The sequence below is a fragment of the Centroberyx gerrardi genome, chromosome 20 (genome assembly GCF_048128805.1).
Source record: "Centroberyx gerrardi isolate f3 chromosome 20, fCenGer3.hap1.cur.20231027, whole genome shotgun sequence".
NCBI classification, from domain to species: Eukaryota; Metazoa; Chordata; class Actinopteri; order Beryciformes; family Berycidae; genus Centroberyx; species Centroberyx gerrardi.
The window spans coordinates 13,291,484-13,303,161 of NC_136016.1; the positions used below are offsets into that span (position 1 = coordinate 13,291,484).

The 11,678-nt window shown below is 43.7% G+C and overlaps 1 protein-coding gene across 1 annotated transcript; it reads left to right on the top strand.

Annotated features, from left to right (window-relative positions):
• The first annotated feature begins 2,540 nt into the window (after positions 1-2,540).
• c1ql1l (complement component 1, q subcomponent-like 1-like) lies at positions 2,541-5,595 on the top strand. The gene is made up of 2 exons (XM_071914809.1): positions 2,541-3,209; positions 5,416-5,595. Exons 1-2 carry the CDS (start codon positions 2,559-2,561, stop codon positions 5,593-5,595), a joined length of 831 nt encoding a protein of 276 aa, XP_071770910.1. The 5' UTR covers positions 2,541-2,558.
• The last annotated feature ends 6,083 nt before the right edge of the window (positions 5,596-11,678 follow it).

Genomic DNA, 11,678 nt, shown 5'->3' on the forward strand with positions numbered 1-11,678 from the left:
CGAAACATGACATTGTGCAGTGCATGCATGATTCTATCATTTTTTATTAATCATACTGTAGCCAGATGTCTGTGTCATTGACTCCAGTGTGACTTTGGTTTGTTTTGTGGTTAGTTTTGTTGGTTGGAGCAAAGTAGGAAGGTAGTTATATCTAAAGAGGGATATACAGTATATATACAGGTAGTTGACTGAGGCGCTCATTTTGAAGATAGTGCATTGGCTCACTTGTACTTGTAAAACACAAAATAAGCTTGTTATCCGCTTGCCTTGGCAATGACTACAATGCTGGCTGGTTTCCCTCCAAAAAATGGGCTTAATCAACCACAGTTGCAACTAACTCACAAATTGTCAGACGTGTTCATTCATTCATTGTCATCATTATGTGACACCCAAACAGCGCACTACTTCATGGCGCAAGTACGATAATGTACAATTTGTTCAGCAGTTCAGTTGCTTACATATGGGTTAACAGCTCAGTTGCTCTATCGGGCATCTCTGGGTGGAACTGTACAAACCGTTCAGGCGCGTAGCCATGCCACCTTTTGGTCAAAAGACACAGCACAGATGTGAGTGATTTGTTCGCTCAGTGCATTCAGCAGTTCACTTCTGTGGGTTAGTAGCTTAGTAGTAGTTCAACCCAGTCTGATAAAATTTCATGAAATGACCACGAACTCTGAAATGCAGATTACGTGTTGTGGACACAAATTCTGTGAACGTTACATTCCTCCACCACAAACTGAATTATGTGACAATACTACACAAATTGGACATTTTGTCTTGTTCGTCACATGAAAATGTTAGCTAACGGTTCATTTTAGGGAAGTAAAACAATTTGGTTAAAGTTAGGGTAAGGCCATGGTTGGTGCTGGTTATGCTTGGTCATGGTTAAATAAGACTAATAATAACACTTTAGCTAAAAATTAAAACTTCACTCACAGTAGAAAACTTGTTTGCATGACTTGGGAATCAAACCTGGGTTGCTTGAGTTGAAGGCAGGTCCACGCTTCCTACCACGCTATTTCAATGTCAGACTACTTCCTGTTTCTAGTCATGTCTCCTTCGCGTAATCCTTTCATGGTGGGAAAATGTATTTCCCGCACTTTTTATGCAGGGAGCATATATTTGCATTTTAAAACATCATGCTCATTTCACAGAATTTCGGAGACCAGGCTCCAGTTGCCAGTTTCATCCTGAATGAACCATTTAGCGTTAGGTAGGTGTAGGCAGCGCCACCAGGTCAGAAGACACGGTGCAAATGTGAGTGATTTGTTTATTCAGTGGGTTAGCAGTTCACTTAATGGACAAACTAGACACCACTAGAGACAGGTTGTTTGTTACCAATACTAGTTCAGGTCCATGGGGCTAAGTACATAGCTGGTCAATATTTTGGATAAACAGAAAATGCTTCTACTTCATGATTGAAGAGATAGGCTTCATAAAATTCTGAACTGCCCCTTTAAAGTTTGGCGTTGTTGTGAAGGTCACAGCTTGACTGACCACAGAAGCCTGGAATCGTTCCAGTGTACAAGAGCCCCCACTATACACACACACACACACACACACACATGCTTGTGCGCGTGTGCACACGCACACACACACACACACACACACACACAAACACAAACACACACAAGCAGATAAGGAAAAGTCTACACATTTTGACCTTGATAAAACTCAGTGAAGCCAGTAGCAGTTCAAACTATGAAAACATTTCATTGATCTTGTCTTCTATCTATTTTTGCTGCTGACTGTTAGATATCCTCTATTAGGTCTCCTGGTATTCCATGACAAAATAAAACATCTTCCTACATAAGTGCACGCAAACAATGCCTATACTGTTTCAGTATAATCTTCATACAGGAGGCTATATGGCCACAGGAATGCAGTATATCAGTTTTAGTGGTACAAGCTGATGTATTTCTCAAAGGCTTTTCCCTAGAGGTTTGCCCTGATAAAACTAAATAAACTTCCCTCAAGTCTTTTTCCCCCATCTTTGTCTTCAGGGATGATCAATGAGCTCCCAAACAAAAATCTATCAACATAAAGAGGAATCCCTTGGTTATCTTCTTGCCTCCTTTCTCTCTCTATCACTCTCTTTTTCTGTATCTTCCCTCGCTTTTCACATCTGCCAGGAGGAAAGTGCCCCCCCCAGCCCTGACTCACATGGTTAGTGTGAGTGTATGTTGCTCACTCTCTCCTCCCCTCGCTTCTTTCCTTTTTTTTTCACTTGAGCTGTCTTACTCTCTCCCTCCTCCTCTTCCTCTTACTCTCTCTCCTCACTGTCTCTATCTCTCCCTCCTTTTGATCACTTTCGTCCCTTCCTTCACTCCCTCTTCCTGACTCCAACACGGCTCTGTCACTCACTCACACGCACAGCCAGGCTCTCCCTGCGCACCGTCTTCAGAGATCCTCGCCGTGTCTGCGTTTCGCCAGGTGGACGTGGTGCCTCACTCCCCGCAGTCACCATTTCCACCCCGGAGAGTTCCACGCTGGCAGCGCAGCCCCTTCCCCGGCTGAGCATCGGGCGGAAGACCCTGGTGGCGGCCGCTGTGGGGGTCATGCTGGTCCTGGTTCTGGTGGTCCTCATCCCTGTGCTGGTCAGCTCCGTTGGCACCGGCGGCACAGATGACAGCGCCAGCCACTACGAGATGCTGGGTACCTGCCGCATGGTGTGCGACCCCTTCCCCAGCACGGGCACCGCAGGCTCAGGGGCACAAGTGGGCACAGACACGGCCACCACGGGCCTCCAGCTGGACAACGAGGCGGACGCCCTGAGCGACCACAGCATCGGTCCGCCGCTGCCCACCTACAGCGCTCACGGGCCACAGGGCAAACCGGGACGTCCGGGGAAGCCTGGACCCCCGGGACCACCTGGAGAGCCGGGCCCGCCGGGACCCAAGGGGCCGCCTGGAGATGGCGTGGACATAGTACGGACAGGGGTACTAGGTGTAGGGAGTAAAGGGACGGTCAGCACAACCATCTACAACACCACGCCTCGGGTGGCGTTTTATGCGGGACTGCGAAACCCTCAAGAAGGCTACGATATTCTGAGGTTTGATGACGTGGTGACGAATATTGGTGATAACTACGAAGGCGCCACAGGCAAGTTCACCTGCAAGATCCCTGGCACCTACTTCTTCATCTACAACGTGCTGATGAGGGGAGGAGATGGCACCAGCATGTGGGCTGACCTGATCAAGAATGGCCTGGTGGGTGACAGTTTTAATGTGTGTTTGATGATTTAACAGTAAATTTAAAGAGATTGCAAAAGCATAGTTATTTGCAATACAAATATTTGAAAATTAGTGATTTTCTGGCATGGTGAGTTATGAAACTGTCAACCCTTGAATCATGCACTGGGATGAACCCACATCGCAATGCTCAGGGAAGAGTGCAACCAGTGTGCTGGCAGTCTAAATTGAGTAGTCATGCATTCATGTGTATCATGATTTTAGGTCTAGCTTAGTCTGGTGTTATAGTCCTGTATAATGACAATGCACAGTGGCAAGCTGCCAGCTTGTGTATCTGTGCGTATTACACATCCAATGATGTACACCATGAAGTGAGTGCAAATAGTGCAGCGCTATCTCAACTCCACACACATCAAAACACAGCCTGAGGTACTGTGTAGTTCAAAGCTGGTGCCCTTTGAAATACAACATAGTTCATGGAACCATGATGTGCTGGTAAGCATTATCAGACTACCTGTCAGACCTAAGCCTTTTAATATCAAATCATGATATTCGGCATATTCATGGGTAATATTCTAATGTCTTTTAAGCCCTGGGTGCTGACACTGATCAAACACCATGTAAATTTGAGCCTAGACATTCCCCTGCAAGCACTTTAGCCAGGCTCCAACAGGCTCTATATCGTTAAGCTTGATGGCTTGTATTTTCGCAAACATGGATTAACAGTGCAAAGTTACTCAGACAAATTCGTTTTTTGCACATTTCTCTGACATGAAGGAGGATACCCCATTACTGTTAATCAAATTATGAACCGGTATGAACAGTTAACATTGCGCTGTAAACAATACCTCTGGCCACCTGCATCACAATATCGGACATTGTTAGAGCAGAGGGAATCGTCAAGGTTACTGGCCACTGAGGTGGGAGGGAAGGAGGGTTTAGGCTGCATTGCCCTCATCTCTCTGACATCCATCATCATGCTGTCATCCATGGCTGGACCTCTCCTCTCAGACCCTGCGGCCCCATGACAGGCACTACCGTACTCCGCTGGCACTAATTAGAACTCCGTGCCGCCATTTTGGTTCTCACTTTGTTTGGAACCTGTCGCCACAGTCTGGTTGAAGGGGGATTACACTTTTATAGCTTGTCTTGTGAGGTTACAGCGTAGCAGCCAACCTGGCAACCCAGGCCCTTAGATATTAGCTGAAGCTTAGAAGGGATATGTCCTTCAGTGGCTAACTGTCTGAGCAAGGCCACCTCCCCCAGCCCAACTTTCACTTTCTTACAATCTAAAGAGATTCTGCCGCTCTGCTCCGGATTTAATACCGCTATCATTTTTTTAGTAATTAGCCTGTGTTGACGTGATCACACTCTCATACTGGGGACACATGGGATTCTCAGCACTCCACCCTGAGACATGTAGAAGTAGGAGTAAACCATTAAGCGTGTATGCACCGCCGTCCCTCCTCAGAGGCAGACTGAGTCAGGCTGGCCCTTTCAGTTGAGTCATGGGCTTTATTCACCGTGGAGAAAAACAAGATTTTTGCCACAGGGGACACACTTTACACAAGCACTGTGGTATCTCAAACTCTTATTTAGTCCACCCTTCTTGCAAATACCTTATTTTTGCATGCATACATTGCAAGCAAGCGTTGGTCACCGGTCTTAGCCGAGGGAATGTGTCGGTGAATCTGCAACTCATTTAATGTTTGTTTGCATCAAATTTGCATTTGTTTCACTGTATCTATCTACTTTAATACTGCCATCTGTTGATATTAACTTTTGTGCCAGATTGCAAATATCATTTGGCATTTTATTGTTAGATTTAGTGCAAGCACCTAATAGCAGTGCTTCACAACAGAAATTAAATTAAATTAAATTTAAAAAAAACAGGAATTCAATTCAGAAAGAACAACAATGTGCCAGAGTAAACAAATTGGTTTGTAAGAATTTTTGCTTTTAAATGTGGAATTGATTCCACAGATCTTATAGATTGGGGGAGGCAGTTCCATAATGTTGGTGCTAAAACTGAAAACGCAGTAAACACCTGCTGTTCATTAAATAATGGCACAGACAGTCTCTTCCTCTGTGTTCCAACATCTCAATTTCATTCTTTCTTCTCTTCTCTCTTTCTGTCTGTCTCTCTGTATCTCTGTCTTTCTGTGTGTGTGTGTGTGTGTGCGTGTGCGTGTGTGTGTGCGTGTGTGTGTGTGTCTTATTCCAGGTCAGGGCCAGTGCCATTGCCCAAGACCAGGACCAGAGTTATGACTACGCCAGCAACAGTGTCATCCTTCATTTGGACGCGGGCGATGAAGTTTTCATAAAATTGGACGGGGGCAAAGCTCACGGGGGCAACAGTAACAAATATAGCACCTTCTCAGGGTTCATCCTGTACGCCGACTGAGGACCGGACGGGACAGGGGCGCGGTGGTGAAAGGTCACAGCCAGCAGACATTCACTTCCTGTCTTTCACTCGGCTCTCGCAGTAAGGTTGATGTTGCCCGTAGCCACTGATCCACAGTCAGATATTTTTTACATACCTCTATTGTTTAAGGTCGGGGATGGTGCGGTGATTAAGGCCATGGATCTGTGGTTATTGGTAACTGTTTACCTCCTCATCCATGCTTCCATTGTGATACAGGGTGCCTATTGCCTCTATTGTGACGGACGCAAGCAACGTAAAAGTGACAGTCACTGCGATGTTTTATGCTGAGGTGCAGCAACAATTCTGACAGTGCAGACGCTTCACCGTCATTTTTGAGCTGTCATCTCAAATTCAAGTCTGGAAATCACACGCAAACAGTCACGCGACTGCTTTGTACGGTTGTTACGTGCTGCATTTACGTAAGATTATGGTTTCTCATGGTGTTTTGTATGGTAAGATGTTGTGCTTCAATGACTGGGGGGGAATTGTTTTGCCGCAAGAAACACAGATTTGTCAGATATTGGCCCCAGAGTGAGATTATGATTTTGGATGGCAGTCAGTGTCACAAAATGTCTCGTGTCTCAGTGTGATGATTCGGAAAATCATGTCATATTACCCCATTATATTTGGCATATTGTTAGTCTATAAACTTTAAACTGTAAATTTGATATTGAATTTTGATGTGCAACCACAGTCAAAGCAGTATCTGTACTGCACATGCATCCTATTGTGTGTGTATTAAACATCATATAGCTGTTAGTAGATTGTTGTGCAATTATATCATTAGTGTGGGGAACTTCTCTTGTAATGGTTAATGCGGTCATTTGTAAAGCCATGCATGCAGCATTTCTTATGTATGTTTCCACAAGTGAGAATACAGGAACATCTAGTGGTGTTGTTTTTTTATTTTGTTCTTTAATGTCCATGATTTTTCGTAATAAAACACGTTTTTTGCAATTCCTCTCATATTACCTGGGTAATGTCACTCGCTCTATCTATCTGTCGATTGGTTGCTCTGATCCCGCATTTTCCCCTGAACCCCATCTTTGGTCCAGCAAATGTTACGTACAAGAGGGAGCGACTGCACAGCAAGAAGCAATCAAAGCAGAGAAGATAGCTGAGGGAAAGAGAGAGGAAATCACAGCAGTGTTAAATGCCAAATGACTCGAGAGATAATTGTGTCTCACAATCAAAGAGATATAATTTCTTTTCCTGTAATGGGTGTGGAGACAACGTGTTGAGAGGCTGAGAGATGGCGAGGGAAAGTGAGGGGACGGGTGTTAGAACATATCATGACAAAGATTAGATCAGTGTTGGGAAGTAATCCAGACAAGAAAGTAGCTTCTAGGCATTAACTGTAAAAAACAATATATTTGGCTGTTTTGTTATGAAATATATGGGTCGTAATTCCCCCTTTTTGGCAACAGAGGCTCCACAAGGGTCCTTTACTTGGTTTGACACCGCAAGTTAGAGTTCAAGTTTATTTCTACCTGTTGGTGTCGAGTTACTCTCAATCCACTGAAATACGAAAACCACATTATCATCCACATTCACATTTTTAATGAAGCTGATAAAACTGAATGTCAAACATAGAATGTCGCCCCTTGCCAAAATGCCAGTTGAAGTTTCATTAAATTCAAGAATTATGGCGAGCTGCGTAAGTTGGTGTGATAGTTTGATCTATAGAGTTAATGGGACAGGAGGAAAAGAGGGTATTTTGTGGTGCTGTGCGGTGTTAGAGCACCCTGAAGTCTGTGTAACTGTTTTATGCGCTGAGAGCTGGGAAGCCCTCGGGTCCAAACTTCAGCTTGGGAGTCTTAAGACAGCAGAATTCCTCCAGACACAATTAAGACTGAGGGTCCGTACCCAAGCAGAGGTCACCCGAGCCACGGGGCAGCCGAACACTAGCGCAGGCTGTTTTCTCCTTGCAGGGTACATGAGCACATCGTCAAATTAGAGACTTCATGTCACAATGTCAAAGGCAAATGCCCCCGGTCTGCGAGAAACAGCTTTCACTGCCGAAACCGTCGGAACTGAACGTTGCCTGAGAGTCTGCAACATCTGTACTTTTCCTCAAGTGCCTGGGGAGAAATCCTCCAAACTCCAAACCATTATTATATAAAAACACTGAAGAGACAACAAAGATGAGGTCAGAGGTCCAGCTACATTTGCCATTTAAAATAAACTGTATTGTGTTGTTGTTCATATGATACCACATTAGCGGAAATACACTGTCAGTAGCATTCAGACAATTCACTAAAGCTAGACTCAGTTAAGTATGACTTCACAGGTAGGCAGCCAGGGGCCCTGTATGTGTGTGTGTGTGTGTGTGTGCCCTCTTTCCCAAAAGGCAATGTACGTTATTTGTGCCATTATGTTAGCAAATACAACGACTGCGCCATAGTCAAGACAAAAAAGACCCCCCTTGTCATCTGACTAATATTCATCTGACTAATATCTCAGAGACGGAGCAGAGAAGGCAGCGGCATGTAGAGAAACTCTCTTGGCAGGCGCCATCTTTGCCTCGTCTTGCAAAACTGGGAGATATTCACTCAAGCCATTGTGCCGGGGTAAGCGACAAAAAGCCCTCCTCGGGGGTGTTTGGTTTTGACGGTGACTTAGCTGAACAACCTACCCAACAGAACCGTCCGGGGCCAGTGTTTTTAATTTGTGATGAAACAGCATCTGGACTGTACACGGCGCTTGAACCCTTGACTCACATTTCATTTAATGTCCTTCCCGACTGTAAGCAGGTCCACCGTTTGAAGATAAGTATTCCCCTGAGAGCCGCTCTAAGCTGCTTTGTTGACGTAAGCTTCATCTCTTGGACTCGGCTGAGGGGATATTCGAGATTGTCTACTGTACCCCTTTTCATCATGTATAAGAAGGGGGATTTGAAAGATTATGTCTCTACTGCAGACTTGTTTTAATTCAGGTAATCTCCAGTTTTAGGCAAACGTAACTGAAGGAAATTTAGATTCATTCACTCCCACCCACTCCCTATCAGTAAACTGAGATGGCTTCAGCTTGACATTTGCAGGGGCCAATTGGTGAGGCATGAGTCTTATCAGGCTACTCCAGAGTGTGTGTGCGCGTCTGTGTGTGTGTGTGTGATTGTGCGGGTCTATGTATGGGTCAGTGTGCGCGTGTGTGTTTCTGTGTGTGTCTCACAGTCTCCACGAGGCAAGAGAATGCTAGGCTTGGAAAAAGTACCTCCTCTGAAATGTCTGATGTGACGTTAATGAGCCCTTGGTGTTGTTATCTTCAGCATCCCCACTTAACTCACCAGGGGAGATCCAAATTAGAGATAGATGTTTTAACCGTCTAACTAAATTGTCCTTCATGCTCATGTATACATCCTCCATCCAAATGAACAGCCACCTGCCCACATGTAAATGCACACTTGGTTGTACAAATACATTACATGATTACACTGCAACAAACAATCTGCATCTTAACAAGTCATTTAGTCTATTATTGGGTCCTAAAATCGTAATTTTCTTAAAACAAGTGATGAAAACTACCAATGCAGCGATATAATTTCACTTGTTTCCAACGCAAATCAACTTGTTTCAAGAATTTTGTAGAATCAAGTGTCATTTTCTTGATAGAGGTGCAGTGATCTGCCTTATTCTGACTTGTTTCCAGATACTGACACTCATTTCTAGAAAATTCCTGAAACTAGTGAAACTGCATTGGAAACAATTGGAGTCATCTCACCTCACTGGCAGAATTTTTCTCTTTTTTTTTAAAGAAAAATAAGATTTTAAGGCTGAATATGAGACTAAATGACTTAAGATGGGCGTTTTTTGTGTACATGTATGAGCGTGGACACACTCACACATCTGCTCACATATAATTTCGACACAAGACTGCAAAAAAAATCTGTGCTTGGCTGCACAAATGTATGACACACACATGTTGAATTGCTTATTTTAATGCTTTAGTTTATAGTCACAAGACACAAACAGCAAATGCAAACTGGAGGTTCCAAATGACATGCTACCTATATATTGTATGGGCTCAGCCTGATACAAAGCAAATGTTAAAGTTTGTTTTGTATCAGTGTCTCCTCGTCACTGTCTGCCTGTCAATAACTACTGACAGTGAACAGGATCTTGCCAGCTGCTCTGCCATCCGCGCTAGACCCATCATCTGAAGGGTCACCACAAGCCTGTGTACATTGCCTAGGATACTAAAAATACACAACAGTAGGTGGTATGCGTACAGACTAGCTGTGAAATGACCTGAGCTAGTTGTTGATACTTCAAAAGCCTCGCAAAAAACTCCTCCAGGCTACAATCTGAAGTACAGCATACTTCTAACATGAACACCTCTCTGAAATCCTCATTGACTATAACAACATCAGAGGTGTTAGCAATAATGTTTGAAAAGATGTCAGAATCATTATTACAGAGTGTGAACATGCAGGGATGGACAGCGGTGTGTTTAGGGTAGGAACATACATGCAATATCCTTTTTATACAATATTAAGTCATTATTTCTGGCTGTACAGGCATCTGTTGACATGGCAACCGTTTAGAGTAAGATGGTTTCAGTTATGTGCTCAAATTCATGATGAACACAGCAAGAGGCATGATTGCAAGACAGTCAAAGGTAGAGATTTATCTTCGCAAAATCTCCAATCTTGCTTTTATTGTGAAAGGGACAATGCTCTCATCAGTTGCTGCGTTTTTCAGAGCTTTATGGAAGGCAAAATGGGCAGCAGAGCCAATCTCTTCCTGTTGTGGTCTCAACTGTGTTGTCGTGAAGCTGGAGTGCTGGTCCATCTTTAGCCTCTCACAGGGATGTACAGGTCTGTGATCACCTCACATTAGATATTAGCTGTCTCACAATCACACTGTATAAGAAAGGCATTGTACCATAACCTTGTAATATATGATTAGCCAGCTATTTTACTTTCGTTGATAGGTCTTTAACTAGTCATGAGTGCAGCTCTTATACTCCTTGTTCACCAGCAATTTCCCTACGTTCGCCTGTCTTTTCTTTTACTGGCCATAGTTGTTCATCAAGTGGGAAAACTCGCACATTCAAAAAAAGGTTAGTGCAGGTGCATCGGAGAAACACAGTAAACTATACAATAGAATGAACTCCCGCACAGTGCTACTTGCAATGCAACACCTTTTATTGTACAGTAACGTTTCGGTCTAACCGGACCGTCGTCAGACTCGTCATAGTTGTGCATCTGTGACAAAGAAGTGAGTGCTTGGTCCATGTTGTTGCCGTGTAAGTATGTTTGAACCGTTTAATTGTTAAAAAAAAAAATTGTAAAACGTTAGTGAAGCTGCAGGGCATGAAGTTAAGCTCGCCAACCCGCCCAAAGCAAGTAATTTCAGGAGCTTCTCAGTTCAAGTTGCCTGCATTCTAATTCTTCAGTTCCACATTAAAGAGAGAATCAGCACTAAATCATGTTTTTTGAGTTGTAAACACGGTTATATGGCATCTATATAGTGAATAGCATTGATCCTATACTTGATTTCAGCATTTTTCTAATTACGTTCTGGATCCGCTTCTAGGGGCAGAAAATTGTTGTTGCACTGCTCTCTATGGGAGAAACTTTCAACAGTGTTGCACTTCTGGCTCAATCTGTGATGTCAAGGCAGGTATTTCACTGCTTTGCGATCAGAAAATTGTTCCCGCCCCCAAGTAGAGATGGGTGATCCATTATTGCAGACACACCCCACTATTCCCTCTTGCTCCCCACCCCACTTCTTCACATCTTTTTAAAATTGTGTATGTTTTTCCTGGCTCAAAAAGAGGCTTAGGTCTGACTTTGTCATCCTGGCCAACTGAACACCCAAACCCCTTCTATTCCAATTTTATGCTATTATAGACACCAGTTTTTGGCATAGACTAACATAACACTGTCCTCATTGAGTCATTCTTTAATCCAATTTTATTCATTTTTGACTAAGAGGACCAGAACAGACACATAAGTTTGTCAACAGTAATTCATCACTTATTTTGTTCCAGTGGATGTTTAGAAGTGACTGGGATCTCTTACTTTGATTCCATTGCCCTCACAATATCCAAGTATTCCT